At 40.2% G+C, this 19,303-nt stretch overlaps 1 protein-coding gene across 4 annotated transcripts in view; it reads left to right on the top strand.

Moving 5' to 3' along the window:
- The window catches only part of arhgap32b (Rho GTPase activating protein 32b), a 54,880-nt gene that overhangs the window by 1,829 nt on the left and 33,748 nt on the right, over window positions 1-19,303 (top strand). For 2 of the 4 annotated variants that reach the window (XM_088278941.1, XM_088278938.1), the window contains exons 2-6: window positions 8,786-8,811; window positions 8,852-8,996; window positions 12,846-12,951; window positions 16,500-16,594; window positions 16,844-16,928. In XM_088278941.1, the coding sequence (XP_088135067.1) occupies window positions 8,908-8,996; window positions 12,846-12,951; window positions 16,500-16,594; window positions 16,844-16,928 (375 nt within the window). In that variant the 5' untranslated portion in view covers window positions 8,786-8,811; window positions 8,852-8,907. Of the gene's footprint in view, window positions 1-8,785; window positions 8,997-12,845; window positions 12,952-16,499; window positions 16,595-16,843; window positions 16,929-19,303 lie in introns of all 4 variants that reach the window. The other 2 variants (XM_088278940.1, XM_088278939.1) reach the window with 2 other exon arrangements.

Raw genomic sequence — 19,303 nt, 5'->3', positions numbered from 1 at the left:
GTTAAAACCTTAAATTTTGAAAAAAAAAAAACTTGAAGAATTCCTATATTCCTATTTGCCAGTCTCTTTTAAAATAATCTGACTTTTAAATAAGGCGTCGGAACCCTGCGAGAGTGTGGGAAAGCTCCTCTTTCCACCCCCACATGTCATTTGATCCAGCGTTCTTCAGGCTTCTGATACTTCATACCACATATTAGATTAGGGCTTAATCAGATATACACGAAGGCCTTTAATTACTACTAAAGTAGCCAGACAGAACTGTTTTGGGGTACATGGTCACACTGTGATACAGCAGCGGTGTGCATCACGTGACAATTTAGTTAGGAATTGCCTTGCTTGAAGGCATTGTAAGCAAAGTTTTCTCAGGATGACAAAGTTTTTGCCAATTATTTCTCTTGACTTTACACCGCCAGTAAGATTAATTAATTACTTATTTGATGATCACTCCAATGCATGGCTACTTCTGCCATGATTAAAGAAGTACTTGACGCGCCACTCGAAATGATATTTTTTGTTTTGTCAGGGTCACGGTTCAGTACGTACTCGGTGCAACAGGCAATGTTTGGGTTTTATGAATGTAAATAAATCCGTGCACTGAAAGCTATGTTAGCGTTCCAAGCATGTTGACGCTTGATGTGATTCAATTGCCATCATTGATAATGACTAGTCAAAGCTGTTGCTCGCTAGCTTGACCTCTCCCCTTCCTGCGTTGGGGACATGAGCCAGGCGAAGCTTTTGGGAACCATCTTCTTCTACTCTCTTTTGACTGATGTTGCTACGTTTGAGTCTCAGTTTTGCGACGTATTAATGGTTACAAGTTAGTTAGTTGATTTTGGGCTAGAGATGCAACAAGGGTGGGTTTTAGAGCACGGGTGGGCAAACGTTTTGATTGGTGGGCCACAATGGGTTCTAAAATTTTTGACAGAGGGGCCGGACCAGGAGCAGATGGATGGAGTGTTTTGGTAACCTCACCTCATCGGAGGAAAAAAAATACATTTAATTTTGAATGAAAGTTAACAAAAGCATTACAACAAAATATCTGTATTTGACACACCAGAGTAGTTAGAAAATAAAACATTAACAAGGTTTAGTCATTTAATTTTTTTTTCAAGCTTGGCAGGCCGGATTAAAACATTTAACGGGCCGCATGTGGCCCCCGGGCCGTAGTTTGCCCATGCCTGTTCAAGAGACATTGGTCTTTCATTGCTTAATGAGCATTCCTTGATTGTGCATCAAAATTGTCGTTCTTTGATACACGAAACGGCCCAGTCTCTCAAAGATTTCCTTGTTTGTCTCTCTCTTGAAGGCCATGCAGAAATCCAGCCTTGACCTGTGACCCCAAGCTTTAGATACTAGTGCAGCGTGAGGGGCTAGGCATGCATTGTGGTTTCTTCACTCGTGCTCTTTAGCTATGCATAGTAGTAACCGGGCTGTCCTCCGAAATTCTCCAATACATATAAAGAGCTGCAGCCTTTCCAAAGCTAGTGTGAAAAAGCATCTCCCTCCTGGCCCCCCCGTCTGCCGAGTAGCCTCAGAGGGTGCCGTGACATTCCCAAAGAGTTGCCAGTCTCCCGTAAACAATCCTGGCATTGACACTGGCGCTGATTAGGAAATTGTCATGGTATTCCCACAAAGGCACAGTGGTGAATAATGAGATCAGGATTCAACAAAATGGTTTTCATTCATGACTTTTTCTGGCAATGGGTTTTGTTATATGAGAACACTTTTCAGGAGGTAGCTGGAAATATAGCTGGTTGGAAAGTGCTATACAAGTGACACCCATCATAAAAAGTTTGTCAATTTTTTTTTTTTCCCAATTCCAGTCCCCCTCAAACATTGTCATTTTGCTTTTCCGGATGAACGGACTTGCCATCAAATTTATTTATTTAGGCATAATTACTCGGGATGCTCTGTGACTGTTAGGGAAGCTTGAGTACCTTTCACATTTGAAGACGTTCAGTTCCGATTGTCGGTACCTGGGTCGATACCCGTTTTCTGTACATTGGTTCTGTTGTTTATGTTAACAAATGTCAAATTATTGAACAAAAAATAAAAATAAATTCAATTTTAAAGTTCTTTTTCCGTATATGAAATGTGATCAATAACAAAAGAACATCATTCATTTTAAACAAATTAGCAAGAGGATGGAGTAAAATAGGGATACAGTTTTACAATGAATAAAGTCTAAATAATAAACAATTATTATATTATTTAATATATATAAATAATCAATTATTAATTAATTATTATATAAATATTTAATTGTTAATTAATTACTATATAAATATTGCAAAATACTAAGTGTGAAGCAAAATGCTTTGCATTGAGCAACACACCAAGTTGAAGAGTAATACAAGGAGACAGATGACCTCGATATGAACAACTCATTTTAGACAACAGTTGTTTCCGAGAACTTTACTAAAACGTGATGACCTGCAGAAACAACAGTCACATTCAAGTATGCAGTGCTGCGCTATTCAAGTCCCACCAACGCTTTTGTCAGACTGTGAGAGCTCGCACCATCCTCCTTTGTATTCATGTAATGAAGGTGAATTGAATTAACAAGGTCACTTTTCTGACATCCAGTCTCAAGTGGCTGAATATTTTATACGCGAGAGAGAGAGAGAGTATCAAATGACATAAATAAGGAGATAAAAACTTCACCAGGCTCTTTAAACTGTTGACTTCACAATGGCATGACAATGCAAGCTGGAGTTTCAGTACTGACAGAATCAAGGTCAGTGCGTGTCAAAATGGAAAGTCAAAGGGCTTTTGAGATTACCATAAAGAGTGGAAACTCTGAAGTTGACCAAAATCCGTTCCGTGGCCTCCAATTTGTTCGTACTTCGAAACAAATTGTCCCAAAACAAATATGTAGGATGCACTTCACTTTGATGCCATTCTAATACCTATGAACATTCTTAAGGATCATACCGATTTAAAAGTTGTAGGGCTGAGGGTCAAAGTCAAGCAACTCGATTGTGTTAATCATCTCCATAGGTGCTCACGACAGCTTAACGCCATTTAATGACGATAAAGCCGATGTCTAGATTTCTCTCCGTTCCGTTGACACCTCCTCAGTCAGGACCCCAAGCTCACGTTCTAAAAATCTAATCTTTCCCTTCCTAATTGCCATTGTTCAGCCACGGTGGTCTTGGCGCAAAGCCAGCATTTATTCATTTCCACGTGTGGTTTATTGCAACCAGGGGGAAATCAGGGGCAAACTGCAAACAGCTGTCAAACTTTGTTTGCGCTGGTGTGTCATTATGTGTGTATGTGACTAGCACGTTAAGATGGAGCAAACTGTCGGTAAAATTGACGGTACTATCAGCGGCTGCAGTTCCTCCTTCGGAAATTCGGACCTTTAAATTTCCGCAATGCAGGTCGCTGGTTCGTAGCAATATAGAAACTCCAAATAGGTATTCCAACTTCTTGTTTTGTTTTGCTGCATTGTGCCATTTGAAACATGCTCAAAAAGTCAGGATGTACAGCAGGAATTGTAAATGTGGAGGATTTATAAACATGCATATAAACAATCATCGACAATTTTTTTTTCAAACATTTCCGCATTGGGACCAATAAAGTCTACTACGGACGAGGAGGTCGATGAAATTAAAAAGTCGCTCCACTTGCTAGCAGAGGAAATTACTGCTGTCAGGTTGCAGCAGAAGGGGATTCTGGAACTGATCGAGGAGGTGAAAAGGGATCTACTCTGAGCTTGTTAAATTGGGTGATGTTTCTTCATCTTATTTGATTATTGTTTGTGGTGTCCCACAAGGGTCCGTTTTTGGCCTGAAACTGTTTATTTTATGTATCAATGATGTTTGTGAGGTGTTGTTTGGGGTCTGGAGTGAATTTTAATGACCTATTTAAAAAAAAAAAAAAGCAATAAGAATAATTAATAAATTAGGCTATCGCGATCACACTCATTTACCTTTCTTACAGGCGAAACTATTAAAATCTGTGGATATTGTTACATTTCAAACAGCATATTGTATGTATATAGTAACAAAACATTCAAAAAATGTTCAAAGTGAGAGAAGGAATTATAAATTAAGAAAGTAATTCAATTTAAAAAATTTAAAAACACCAAGATTCTGTATTTCATTTTTTGCACTGAAATTAATGACCAGTCGTTGTGAGGGGCTTAAAACAATATCAAAATAAATCAATTTGAAATGAAATATCATTGTTTTATATGCCATAATATTATTTGGTACTTTGAATGGGTTTTGGATTTCATATTATCACTATGTAGCGGTTCATTATGATGAGTATTATTATAATTTTTTTTAACCATGGATGAAGAATCGAGCTATAAATTAAGAAAAAAATGGAGAAGGGGTGGGATTGAATAAGTCTTTTTCCCACTCCCTTTTGGGCATGGAAAACCTTTGTTAGATGCTCTTTGGTTATTATTTCCTTTTCATTCTTATTGAAATATTTTAGATTTTTTCTTTCTTCATGTTCAAATAACCATTCCTTCATAATACAATACTTGACAAAGTGACATATGGCAATCACCACGTCAACATAATTGATATTGTAGCTGCTAGTTGGCGTGAGTGATGTGACAGCTGATATCCATGTGACATCTGTGCCGTAAGACAGATGGTTGCTCAGGAATCTGCTTCATAAAATGTCTGTATATTGTACATCTTGGATTAATAGGCCCAAAAGACTTTAACTTTAAGATTTATGCCACCGTTTGTGGAGTGTAGTTCTGGTCAGTGCACTTTAGTGGACAAAAAGCAGCAGCGACAAGACATTATTCTGGGCTCATTAATCAAGAAGAAGCGGAGGCAAGGTAATGTAGACATGACAAGCATGGAAGGACCCCATCGCTGAACTGTGAGTTTGAACCAGCCTGTCTTTCTGTCACACTTGGATCAAACATCACTCTGGTACACTCGGATGAGTTCACAATTGTGATGTGGGAATATGGACAATTTACATATAGATGACATAGGGCGGAATCTTCGTACCACTTTTCACAAGAGTCCTAAAATGACAAAAAAAACAAAGAAATTTTACAAATTGTGACGGAAGGTTTTGGCCTGACGCCAGCGATATTTGTGTGCATAACTGGATTGTCAAGTTCTTGTTTCTGTTTGATTTATTTCTTGGTGGTTTAGAATACCGAAAGACCGATTATCGGCCAGGCTGATTATCGAGGCCAATACTTTATCGATTATCGGCATCTGCCTTTTTTTTTAAACTTTCAAGGCCGATAAATTAAAAGCTGGTTTATTTGACTTCACCGCTGCAGACTTTCTCTCTGCTGTGCTGGTGGCCCTGCCTGCAGAAGCAGATTGGCCTGCTGTTCTCATGTAAAGGCCTCTTAATAAACGAGCAGGCTTTATGTGACCGGCGAGTTGTGCTGTGCAGCACGTCTGCGACATGTCAGCAACACGTCAGCGTGGGATGCAGCGCGCATTCTCTCTTGCGATTGGTCCGTTATGTCAAAAGCTGTGATGATGTTCAGATTTAAGGGTAATTTATTTGTCACCAAGAAAGAGCGAATCCGCACCACGCAGCTCGCTGCTGATGCTGCGAAGCAAATTAGCTTGGCGGCTGCGTAGGTGTTCTGTACACATGCATATACCGACTTCGTCGCCGCTTTCCTGATGTATTTCGCAATACAATTAAATGCATCATATAGTCATTTCGGTCCTTTAGATTCTGATTGCTCTCGACTCTTTATTCGTTGTTCGACAAAGTTAAAACGCCAACCGGAATTGGCCGGAAAAGGCAGAGGAAATTCCAGCCTGTGGTGTCTGAGCCAATATCAGCCACAGCGACACCTTCTGACTAGGAGTGAAACTGCAACACAATTTTAAATCGACGCATGTGGGTTGCGCTCGAGTAAAAAGGTAAAAGTGATGTACGCGCGGTATAAAGAAGTCTTAACTTTTCATTTATGAAACACGGGGAGCCACGTTTTTATCACAGTCTAGTTTGTATTATCACAATGGAGCAAAAATTTAGCTCGGGGCTACGTTTCTTAATATGATGTATGTTGTGTGAAGTACTTTTTAAATGAGAAGAGGATTAGGCCAAAAAGTGGAGCAGCCAAAAGAAAATCCTCATCGCTTTAGTAATGCACAGTCTGTCTCTTTCAACAGCTTTCACTTACCATGTGGTCATATCAAAATGTTCATAACAGTGATTTGGCACAAGATCAGTGTTGCATCACAACCCTCTATTTCACTTTGGTGAAAATAATCCCTTTATTGGACATCGGACATTTGCGCTTCACAGCCTGGCCTACGGTGCGGGGAAATTTTGATTGACAAGTTGGCCCTTTTGCCGGTGTGGCGAGTACGGGAAATATTTTCGTCATTTCTCCCATTTTCAACTCATAATTGGCGATGTGGATTTGCGTGATAAATTATATGTGCCGTCACGATACCAAAATTCGGACTTTCTAACCCTTCAGTATCAAAATATCTGCATTGCTGGGTCTCAATTATGCTTAAAGCCCAGAAACTTCTTTTTTTTTTTTTTTAATCGTGTATTTTTTTAATTGGCTGTTACACCCGCAACATTGCAACGCCATTCCCTCACGATTAAAATTTTGAATTTGCAGCAAAACCTTTCTCCGGCAATTCCATCGGTTTGAGCCACATTGCTCATTGTGCACCGAGCCTAAAGGAACAGGTTTTAAAAGACTTTTCGTTATATAATGTTGTGCTTTGCAGCGGATGCAGCTCTACAATGTGTTAATTCTCATAAACTCTCCCCCTTTTGTTCCTCAACTGGCTCCTCTCCACCTCTAACAAGCAAAGAATGTGAGTCCTCCTCAGTCTGTCTTGTTCAAGCCCTCTGCCTCATTTGAAAGCAGACTGTTCAAATGCATTGATATGCAAATTAGCCAGTGATGTCATCCAAGCGCTTCTGAGTCAGCTCTTGGCGTAATCGGCGACAAATACATTCAGCTCATCTTGCCGTTCTCCATAGTCCTAACCAGTTGATCGGGGTTTACTGGTAGTTTGCGGACTTTTGGTGGAAAGCTCTGTGAGCTACCTGTGCCTGTTTTGTTAATGATGGGGTCCAAGTTTGGTTTGCGTGTATGCGTGCATATCCGTCCACATATGTGTGCACATGTGTGCACAGTTGGATCACCGGAGGTTGGCTGCTTGAAAAGTAGCTCTATGGTCAAAAAAGGTCCTGATAAAATCAATATCAAAATTGATCGATTGAGCTATGGATGTTTTTTATTTATTTTTGTTAAGCTCATGCCTGCTGACGTGCACCGTTTCCTTTGACATCATAGCAGCAAAAAGAGCGGATCTTGTTCACTAAAGCGCAGTCAAGCAGGGCCTGACATTAACGGTAGCGCGATGGCTCCGGGCCAGTATTGCAATTTGTCGGGCCACCGCCTACCCGACAGACGCTGAAGCCCAATTGGGCCATTTTCCATTGAATGTCAGCATTGAACTATAGAAACATAAATAAATTATTTTAATAAAAAAATATAAATAAAACAGGCTCAGGCTATGTTCACAAAAATTGCACTTATATAACAACATATCAGCAGTGACAGAGTAAAATTAGATATTTTTCATCTCCACCGGAATGTCGTCATTCACTTGCTTTTACAAGGCTGGAAGGGCTGTTTAAAAAAAACGCCTTTTTTTTTTTTCAGCGATTCATGCTGCCTACCGTTTGTCTGCAGAATTTCTTAAAATGCTGGTTTCTCAACAGTGTTGAATGGCTGCTTCAGAGTTAACTCTGGAGATTAATTACATTTATTTTTAACTCAGTAAACTCAGTTTGATTTACTTCCAAAATAATTAGCATACTTTGCAAATATTGTACCATATTAGCAGTACATCTTTAGCACCTCATCTCAGAAGAAAACTGCCTGCTCAAATTACCTTTGGGAGTGTGGTGCTTTTGGCAGTTTTGAGAAAAGAACATTGCCTGTAACAATGTCTTCGTTTAAACCATATTTAAGGATCAAAGAAACCTATTAGAACCGTCTTTGAATTAAAAAAATATACTTCATATTTGGTGATTTTGGATTCATTCCAAGATATTATTCACGTAAATATCTGTTACAAGCTTCACAAAAAATAGTGCCTTTATGCCTTTAATTGCAATTAATCATGGGATTTTTTTATTTATTTGGTTTAAAAAAATTAATTGGTTTAAAAAAAAAAAAAAAGAAAATATATATATATATGTTATATATGTTCTGTGTAGATCCTCTCCTCCTACGCTTCTTGCTCCTTGCCCCCCTCCCCTCCTTGACGTCACTCTCCTGAGTGTGCAATGCATCGTCAGTGATGCTCAGGAAAGCCGACATAGACTTGCGGAGCAATTAACTATTGTTGTTATGGCATTAGAGATCGTCCAGTTGGTAAGCAGCATCGTATTTTAACATAGAAATTGTTGGTCCAAGATAGAGACGTCTGGCACCACAGGACACCAAGCAGCCTATTTAACTGTTGATTTACGCTGGGTTTTGTTGCCCAGAATCTGCATGTGATGAAACCGGTGGTAAACCATGCTCTACGAGCTCGACGAGCAGGAATTATTAGGTGCACAGGCTGCACATGCATTTAATGGCTTTCTCTTATTTACTCACTTTTATCCGCCTGCCAAATGACACTTTGCCTTTTTTTGCGTGTCTGTCACAATCCTAGACACCCCAAAGCTGCCAGCATCCTTCTTGCATCTGTGTTTATGATTTATTTGAGCTCATCTGTCATTTTCCCTCTTTCTCTACCCATACTCCCCTCGCCCCCCCCACCCCCCCCTCTCTCCATTTTTCTGGCAGGCTGCACATCTCTCTCTCTCTCTCTCACACTCTCTCTCTCTCTCTCTCTCTCTCTCTCTCTCTCTCTCTCTCTCTCTCTCTCCATTTCTCTGGCAGGCTACACATTGCGGTGAGTCAGTATCATGGAGGCAGGCAGCGGGGCTGCCGCAGCGGTGGGGAGTGCAGCACTTGGACTGCTGGGAGCCACGTCCAGCCTTGACGTCTTGGACAGGTAGGCCTCCTGTAACAAGCCACACGCACATTGCACGAGATAACACTCCAAACATTTTGCACCAGAGTAAAGCGGCGAAGGAGAGGATTGCTTGAGTTAGGAGAGGACCACACCTTAGGTTGCGCTTGGGTTTCTCGTGCTAGTTTGGTTGGAGTCAGAAGTGTTTATGTCAGTGATTGATTATGCGTATGTGATTCATTCACTGATTGAGAGGTAGATCCTTAGAATGTGTCAGTTTGCTGTGTGTATGAGTGCAAACACGCATGTGCGGGAGTGTTGATGACAGAAGAGGGTGCCATTTGGCTTTGCGTATGCTTCAAGGAGAAATGATCCCAGTATATGCACGCAGGGGGAGGAAGAGGCAGCGGAGGTGGAGGCATAGCTCGGCATGCCCGAGCACCGTAGCTGAGTTAGTCGATCGAAATTGCATCGTCACCATCACACCTCCCTATTTCGCCCCCAGCCACATCCCGTCAACCTGTTGTCACACCGTGATAGGCGTCAAGAACCGACACCACTGGAAACAAAAAGATTCCCTTAATTGAATGACCTCCTCAACTAGCAGCTCAACTACCAGTGTCTCCTTTTGCAGCCCGAGTGTATTAGCTTTCAGCTCGTTACGTCATTGCTACACTAACTCCTAGATATCCGTGCACTGTCATCATGCATACACCCTCAAGCATTTGCATGCGCAAATGCCTTATTGCGCACGCACACGCACACAAAACGAGCTACTCAAGGACATTTTGGGCCAAACACTGCTGGCAAAAGGCTGCTGCATACAAATACACAAATTTCCGCTTATTTGTTACTGGGCATGATTTCCGATGCTTTGGAGGCTTTCTCAGTCCCTACTGCGTGCACGTGGGATATCACTCGTCACGTCCACGTTACATTTTATCGTTACAATCCCCCAGTGAGTTCTAACTAACCTCCTACATCTTTTGTGGGGGTTTCCTTTGAGATATATTGCATGGTAGAAATTAAGACTGCCATACTTTATTCATTTTGGGTTTCAATCAATTACTGCTCTTATTGTCCCTCTTGGGAGGTCTTTAAACTACACCTACCGATATCCTTCATCAAAGTACCCAGTAGCCTATAAATGTGGCTCTGAAAATCAGTCTGTAATTTTACTTTTGCCTCATGTAGCTCAGCCCCCACCTGCTCCCAGCACACTGTTGTAACAGTCCTGAACTAGGTCTAAATCCTGCCCCAGGGTTACCATGGCAGCAGTAGCTTAGCATACATTAGACAGTGGTTCAGTATTACGACAAAAAAGCCAGTGATTGAAAATCGGAGAAAATAAAGGCTGAAAAGGGATGATGTGGAGATGGGGTAATTGTGTGCTACCTCTCTGTCTGCTCATTTTGAAGAACCGTCTACGTCAAAATATGCATTGACAGTTTTAACACCGGACAAGAAGTTAATGTTAAAAATGTTAAGTTAAAAAATGTTCTCCATCTCACCACTGTAGATTAGTTTGTAATTTTCAGGCAGGACTTTATCAATTGAATTTTATTCTATTGGTCAGCGCATTTCCATAAAAGCTCACATTGAGTTTTTAAGTTATCCCAGATATATTTTCCGCCCTCACTTTGCTGCCCTACTGTGGCTGCTGCAGCAGCAGATGGGCTCCATTGAAAATAAATGAGACGGCCGCGCTGCGTGAGCATGGCCGAAGGCAGTTTTGCTGCATCGACAAAAAACAAAAAAAGCTCCACATAAACCTCTAATCCTTTTTTTACTTAAAACTAGTTCATTTCACAGAGGAGCTTCCGCTTGCGTCCAGTGGATTAAATAACATGAAATAATGACAGAAAACCCTCACTTTACATATACTCGATAAAACGATTTGGGCTGAAGTCAGGTGAGAACACCTCAATCCGACACTTCTTTCCTCGTCAGATCTACTTGTGTTTGCCTTTTAAGATGAACTTCAGGATAGATTAGCCTTCCCTTCAAGGCAGTATATTGCCTGCTTTATAATTTGCTGTGCATTGTGGCCCCCATATTTGATCCTAAAATCATATTCTTGAAAGGTTTTTGAGGACCAAACTCAAAAGTAATGCACAATTCAGAGAGGGACTAATGTTTGTATGCATCTAATTATGTTCAAAGTCAATTTATTTACTCTGACTAGATCTTATCATCAGCTGAAGCATTCACATAACAATTTCCATTTGGATTCATTTGAACTATTTGTTCATAAGCAAATTCAGTCGATTAGCGACAAAGCCTTTTAATGAACGGGTACAGATATTGATGTTAAGAATTAAAGAATACAAGTAAAAGTGAATTGAACTATCGGTTGTTTATTTATTTTGCCGAGCTGAAACGTGAGCCTTTTTCCCTTTTCATTCGATCGTCGCTTAGTACGCCATAGATGGTATCTCTCCCTCATACAGACTAAAAAAGTAAACATGAGTAAATGCGCATACTAAGCTGTTGGTAATTTTAGGTGGTGGCATGCATCCATGCTTCTGTTCTGCTCACATGATAGGCTTCATAAACATTAATCATAGGCACTTAAATGGGCTCCTTGCCTGTGTTTGGCTGAGCTAATTGATGCTTAATTGCTTCTGAAATGGATTTGCTAAATCCTGCGTGTGATAAATGCTTATTGTGGTGCAGTATGACTGACCGGCTGTTATTTAGGGCATAAAAAGGAAATTTTTTTTTTTATTTCTATATATATATTCTATAGAGCTTTTTATGTTTTTTGGCTAACACAAGTGCAGTGTTACTCCTCCCACATGACATGTCTCAGCCAATCAAATAGCTTTTTCAGAGCAGCTGTGAGAGCGTTTACTAAAGTCCCAAAAAAAGTTCTGGGTAAACTAGGCTGGGCAACATGGCATATTTTTCAAAGTGCATTTAAGATTTTTTAACGTTTTCTCTAAAATCAACAATGCACCTTTGTAATCCGGCGCGCCTTAAATTAAATCCATCTATCCTTGATCAGTAGGCGGGGGACACCCGCCTAAATGGTTCGCCAGCCAATCACAGGGCAGAGATAGACATTACACAAACAACCATTCACACTCCTAATCTCACCAAGGGACCATTTTTAGAGTGTTTATGTATGCATGTTTTTGGAATGCGGACGGAAACCGGAGTGCCGTGAGAAAACCCACGCGGGCAAGGGAGAAGATGCAAACTCCACACAGGGAAGCCGGAACCCGGATTCGATCCGATGACCTCTGCGCTGCAAGGCGGGTGTGCTAACCAGTCGATCAGCCTACCGCTTTAATTGATTCATTATTTGATTTTTTTTTTTCTTCCCACCTAAATTTGAATGCTGTGTTCATGTTCATGATGTGCATAATGGTAGAATGGCTCTCATTATTATTACCGATTTTTTTTTTTTTTTAGTTACTTCATATAAAAAAAATGTGAACCACTGTGTTGTGTGTCGTTGCTTGGAGCAGGTGCACTAGGTATGTTAGTTTGCTGTTACACGCCTTGGCCTTCAGGAATCCATGGAATGTCTTGGTCGCCCCACACATACGAACAGAGAAGGGTGATAGTGGGCAGGTGAAATGCACTGTTGAATTATTAGCTTTGTTCCTGCTTTGTTTACATCTGTAGACCTCAAGCGTAAATTGGTGAGTGAGGCTTAAGCTCGGCATTTGGGGTGTTCAAGATGAGGGATGTGTGTCATTGCCAGGAAATGCTACAACCCTTTTCTGGATGACTCTGACACAGTGAAGAAGTTATTTTAAACATGGCAATTACTAGCAATTAGAAACTCTATTTATTAAAAAAAAATGATTGTATTGTCGTTTACTGTAAATTAGGCAAAAAAAAGAGTCCAAATATTTATTGCAATGTGTTTCATGCATGCAGGGGCCTTCGACTCGGACAGCCTCTGGAGGAGGACGACCTCGTGCCTGAACTGGCTCACATTCATCCAAGAGAGAGACCTGACTGGGAAGAAACCATTAGTGCCATGGTTAGACACACAAATAGATACGTGTACACTTACATGCACACTCAGGATTTTTGGGTTCTATTCCGAGTCACATTTTATCCCCCCCAAAAAAAAAGGATTTTCTCATTTTTTTCCTTATCTTTCTCTTCTCAATGTGTGCTCTGCTCCTGGATCGCTACCACACATGAAGGATTAATTAAGAGGGCTGATAACTTGCTATCAGAATGTATTGCTGCTCTATGCACAGTTTTTAATTTACTCACCATGTCTAATAATTTCTGCGTCTTGGGTTTCATTTCATGACAAAGTACAAAGGTCCATACTCTTATCTTCTTTAAGGCTGGACCGGTTAAAATTATTTTATGCGTCAGAAAACACGTCTATTTTGTCATAAATAAGGAACTTAATATTTTTTCTGTAGTCTCAGGTTTGGGTTTGGCTTCTTGCAACAGTATGGTGAAAATGAGGCCGTCTCCATGGTAACATGCAGACGTGGTCTCTGCGTTGCTGGAGTCTATTGCGGTTGCCTTCTTTGCCTGGGCAAGAGGGAGAGCATCAACAAGCACACCATGCTAATTAATATTGAATTTAAAGGCCTTTTGTGTCTACTTGTCTTTATTCAACATTTGATAGTGCACTTAGACTCTACGAGAGTAGCATGCATTATTGATGTCTCTGGTGGTTAAAAGAAGTGTCAAAAAGCGCTCAGCAACTTGGTGTTAACTGTCATATGAGCCTCCTGTTGCGTATACTCTGTTTTTAATTAATAGGCATGTGCTATTTTTTTGCTGTTTTTATGTTTAATAAATATTTTATATATATATATTAGCGTTAGGGATTTAAAGATTCATCACAAATCAATATAAAACCGATTTAAACTGCTTAAAATATGCATCAATGGAATAAATCAAAGTATAAATTCACAACGCCAGGTTAACCAGAGCGGCTCTCTCGTTTCTCTGCTGCTGCTGCTGCTGCAAAAAAAAAAACTGCATAAGCGCAATAACTTGTCCGCCATGCACATGCGCATTAGTGATAATCCAAGTCATCCGTGATGCAAAACTGAAGCATTGTGGGTAGTGTAGTTTCATGGCTAAACCGTGTTAGTGTCGGTGTCCGAAAGTTGGCGCATTTCATGAGTGAATTCTTACATCCCTAATTAGTTTTTATAATAATTGCTTTTATTTTTAACAAAGCTATCATAATGAAAAAGTATTTGTTAAAAGTAAAATTACTCAATTGTTGCTATTATTTTTTTCCCCCCAAACAACAGTTTTACAGAACCAAAGCAGATCATAGTGTCATTTAATAGAGATCATGAAAAAAAATCTTTGCTGATCAAGTTTCATCCATTGTTTCATTTGATGATGGAAGTATTTCCTGCCACAGTTGCTCTTTACCCATATACTCACATTGATAGATTTTCCAATCATGGATTCTCCACAGATTTTTTTTTATGGCATTGTGGTCAGGTGGAGCAGTGTTGTTTTCCTCAGCAAAGTCTTTGATTTCTTCATTTTGTTTATCATTTGGTTTGATGACCCAATAAAGGAGTGGGAGTCAAACCTTCATTAAAATATTGGAAGAAATCTATCTTAACTTTAGGATTTTCTCCTGCTGGAAATATGCTAATGTGCAACATTTGCAACTGTGAAAAAAATCTGTTCTTCAAAAGGTTCTAGGGCCCCATTTCATCAAATTTTCACCACGGCACCAGATTGTGGTCCCAGAACTGAAAAATGGAAGCTATATTTACTCCACGATCTATATTTCAGCATGGTATGGTGTGTCGTGCATAAGAATTATTTTACTGTGGATTGAAAGGCAGAAGTTCCTTTTTATTATTTGGTATGAAATTATAAAGTTAGAAAGTTCACATTTGGCTGAGGTCATTTTGATGCTTTCAGAAAGCCTCAAGCGGTGTACCATCTTATTCCCAATTATTTTTTTGACAAGCTGGTCAGGAGACGCATAACCCAGGGACTGTCGCCCTCATTCGCCACCGCCCCCTCCCAGTTAGCCGACAGGAAAAACAGGTCAACTGATGATCCTGTAGCCCTTGCGTTACACACAACCCTGACACATTTGGAACAGAAGAACAGTTATGCCAGGCTGATTTTCATCAACTTCAGCTTGGCATTTAATATAATCATCCCAAATAAACTGGTATTTTAATTGAGCAAGCCTTGTTTCCCATACACTGGCTGTGTTTCAAGGACCTGCTAAGCAAGCACCCACGAAAAGTCTAAGTAGGGCTCCATCTCTCCTTAGCACCAACACTGGCTCACCACAAAAAGGTCAATCTAAAATCATTTGTTCTCACGTGGCAATATGGCAGCGGCACAGTTATTGGCACAAGTTTTTCAACACAACAATGAAACAAAAAAAATTGAAAAAAAATAAATACATTTTCTTTGCTCAGCGGGACGTAGAGCTGACTGTCATCCACATAGCAGTGGAAGGAAATTCCAAAATCTTTCGCAAGATGGAACGTCGGGGCAGAAAGTATATCGAAAACAGCGAGGGCCCCAAAACGGAGCCTTGTGGAACACCATATGACAAAGGGGCAGAGTGGAACTCAGAGCAACAGACTTCAGCTTACTTATCAAGAATATCCTCTGGTATAATTTAGTTTGCCGATGGAACATGGAATTCGCGTGGATATTTAAATGGACATGAAGGCACTGCTCAGATGTCAAGAAAAAAATTAGTCTGTCAGAGCAATATTCATTGCAAATGACAAAATGGCTCAAGTTCAAGACTGGATCAGTTCTTTTTATTGCTGTCCAGTGTTGGCCTGAGGACGGCACCATTCTGCCACTCAATCTTTCATTTTCAGGTCGACACCTAATATACTAATCCAACTCATGTACCAAAACGTGCTTGCATTGCCAAAAAATGCGAGTGTGAGCTCTCACATGCTCACACATTCAGCATGAAGCATTATAAACAGGTATGCCGCGGCGGGAACTGTAAGGTAAATGAAACACATGGCATAGCTTTAGAGGAGTTGTAGGCGGTGTGTGTGGGAACATTTCTATATGCGGTTCTCAGAGTGGGGAATTAATTCTCGCACTTTACTGTGGAGCTTACAAAATGTTAGGCTGACTTTGAAAGCTGCCTTTTTTTTTTTTTTTTTTTTTTTTGACGGAGCCGTATGAGAAACTGAAACGGTAGTTGAGGGCCACCCCGACATGCAAACTCACTTGTGTTTTTCATAAAGCAGAAAATTGTGGGTTGCACCTAGTGATGGGTAACTGAAGCTTCAAATCTGCTTCATGAAGCAGTTGTAGTATTTTTGGACTCCAGTAGATGGCACTCTCGGTTCAACATTGGGCTGACTTGGCATTTTTTAAACCCTTTATTTAAACCAACAGTGCCATCTACAGGACTCAAAAATACAACAACTGGTTCATGAAGCAATTTTGAAGCTTCATTTTCCCATCACTAGTTGCACCTTTGTATACATCGGTGGTTATTTTAAACCGCTCCGAATACAACTGAGTTGCGTAATATAATGTCCATCCCTTGAGCACCACCGAATTTATTTTGTATGTGTGAATTTTCAGGCAAGAAGTGCTGAGATCCCCGAGCTGCGGAGTGAGCCCCTCATGCGCTCGTGCAGCAGCAGCACAGCAAGCATGAAGGTCAAGAATGTGAAAAAGTTAGTAAGACACGCCCCTTGCAAAGACACAACAAACAACTGTCCGCCTCCCTTCTTTGTTTTAATCATGCGTACTTCTCACATATAGTTTTTTTTCTCCAGCTTGGAGGTTTTTTCCCCCTATCCTGGAGTCTATTTCTATCTGCAACCTCTTATTACTTTTACTGTATGCACTAAGCTCTATGTTTTACGCTCAAGTGTTACTGTGAAGTAGTGACTGACTACACTTTGTATGTGTTTTTCATTTAGGCTTTGCTTTACTAAGGGCCACTTCCCCAAACTGGCTGAATGTGCTCATTTCCACTATGAAAATGTAGACTTTGGCACCATACAGGTAATTTATCATTCTTATAATATGATACAGTATTTTTTTTTCGTGGTCATACAATACAGTGCATTTATGTACGGTGTTACACACACACAAAACATTTCCACACATGTTGCATCATTCCCCGATGTATTAAATCTGTGTCCTAATACGTGACTGTCACAGCTGTGATTTTGTCACAATGCAATGTTCAAAATTAATCAGCATTCTACTCGGTTCTATGCAAAATGATTCGAAAATGTGTGAGACGTTGCACATGGAGAATTGTTTTATCTGTATCAATGTGTCAAGCATATGTTTTGAGTTTTGGGATTGTTCACATTTCAAAATCTGTGTCTGTGTATAATCATATTTAGAAATGGGTCACATCAGTGGATGTGTTTTTTTTTAATTTTTTTCACACTTTTAGTATATTCTGACTTGTACACTCAATACCCACCCTTTGCAGTATCCTCATCTATTCTGATATGTGGCCAGTAGGGGTCAGCAGTCAGCCAATTTGAGTTTAAGTTCTGCTTGATGTGAAGAAACTTGAGTTAAGTTCACCTGCATCTCAACTGGTTCTGTAATTTGGGTTACTTGTTTGAGAATTTGCTATTTTAACATTTTAATAACTATAAGTGATCTGCCTGGTTTTCCTGCAGTGCGTCTGAGGCGCCGGTATGCTAAACTGCTCACCATAGTGCTGCTTGTGTTGTTTTCTAATTTTATCTGCTGCACTGCAGTTCTGGTATTCAGCGGCCCTTCGGCTACTTCGGTTCAGTGAACAACACCTCAAGCAAAACATCAATACAGTTTGTTTTCGGTTGCCTTATTTGATCCTATTTTAACTTTTTTTTTTTCTTTTTATAGTGATTTGGTCTGTCGTGTTTCCTCGTCATTTGGTCTCATGGAGTTTGAATGTTTTGGAAAAAAAAATTATTTTGTTCCAAATATTTTGTTTTCTTTGAGTATCTCATGCGAGATGTAAAATCTTCATCAGACCTCACGGAGGAGGTTTCATGTAGTTGAATTTGATAGGTTGTGGGCAGGTTGTGCATGGCAATTCTTCCAAATAAAAACTTCTATTTTGGTTATATTACTTGTAGCATATTTTCCATTTTCATCTGTTCATCTACTGCGCTACTTTACGTGGTGTAAACAATTAGTTTTGTAATGAAATATTGATCCCTCAGAATTACGCAATTTATTCTTTTGCAGACTTGCAGAGTTTGTCACTGTTCAATTCAGTTGATTTGGAGTTTCAAATAGTGCATGGTTATTTTGGAAAAGTAACCATTGTGAATGACTCAGTTTGTTGCACTTCATGTATTTGTAACTCCAAGTGTTTTGAAGACCAAAAAGTTTTAAAATTTTGACTCCATAGATGACAAATTAATTAGTTTTAAAATATTACTCAATGAAAGGTTAGAGCATTTATAGATTGCTTAGGTGATTTCAGTGGTTCCAAAAACAACAAAAGGCTTTCACTTTCTGCTGTACATGAACGAGCTACGACAAAGGCACCTGACGCTTTTTCCACGTTGCTTTCCGTTCTATGGTTATTATCATATTTCTCCACATTGCCATCAGTGATGCGTTCCTTTTGGCGGCATCAAAAAAGAAACCCAAAACTTGTGGAGTTCATTCTTTACATGCTCGTGAACCTAACGGAAAAAGATTCTGAGCTTTGTCTGTCTTCCCCCAATCTTTTGATTGTCAGTCTGAATTGGAAGAATATACTCCAACTGTCTGTAATAACCTTGATGGATTGCACGATTTATGCCAAAGCACATGATTCACCTGAATATTTGCTCTTGGAACAAGATTTCTGCTCCAGAATGCATGCATATTATGTTTACACATACTGCAAAAAATAATTTGAATAACAGATGTGAAGGAGTGCCTCAATAATGGTTGCACCATCATATTTTTTCATGGGTGTGTGTGTGCGCAGTCATGCAGCTAATTAAGACCGACGCCTTGGTCAGCCTACCTTGTAGACCAGCTCACCGTGTGGCGCTGCACGACTGCTGCATTCGTTGCAGCTCCCTTCGAGCTCTGACGTGACAGGCTTGCCCTGATTGTCTGCGCGCTTCATTTGGTCTGCGCTCTTCCCATCCATCCATCTTTTTATCGATCTTCCCCTCCATCATTTGCCTGTGTCCGCCCCGTTGGCTGAGCACCATGACACAATATGGTCCAACTGTTCACTCAACCCCCCTTCACACAAAAGACCAAAGGGTGACGCAAAGAAATGAATCGCCTTCCCCAAGTGAGATCCAATCCATCAACTGTGCCGTGATGCACTGGAGCGAGCGCACACACAGCCTTGCAAATTACAAACACGAGTTTTAACCTAAAGGTCGAACAGAGTTTGATTGTTTTTAAATCTTGATTGT

This window comes from Idiotropiscis lumnitzeri, chromosome 17, assembly GCF_059441095.1.
Source record: "Idiotropiscis lumnitzeri isolate Australia: NSW breed Sydney's pygmy pipehorse chromosome 17, RoL_Ilum_1.0, whole genome shotgun sequence".
Classification (NCBI taxonomy): Eukaryota; Metazoa; Chordata; class Actinopteri; order Syngnathiformes; family Syngnathidae; genus Idiotropiscis; species Idiotropiscis lumnitzeri.
This window is presented reverse-complemented; position numbering and strand designations above follow the sequence as displayed.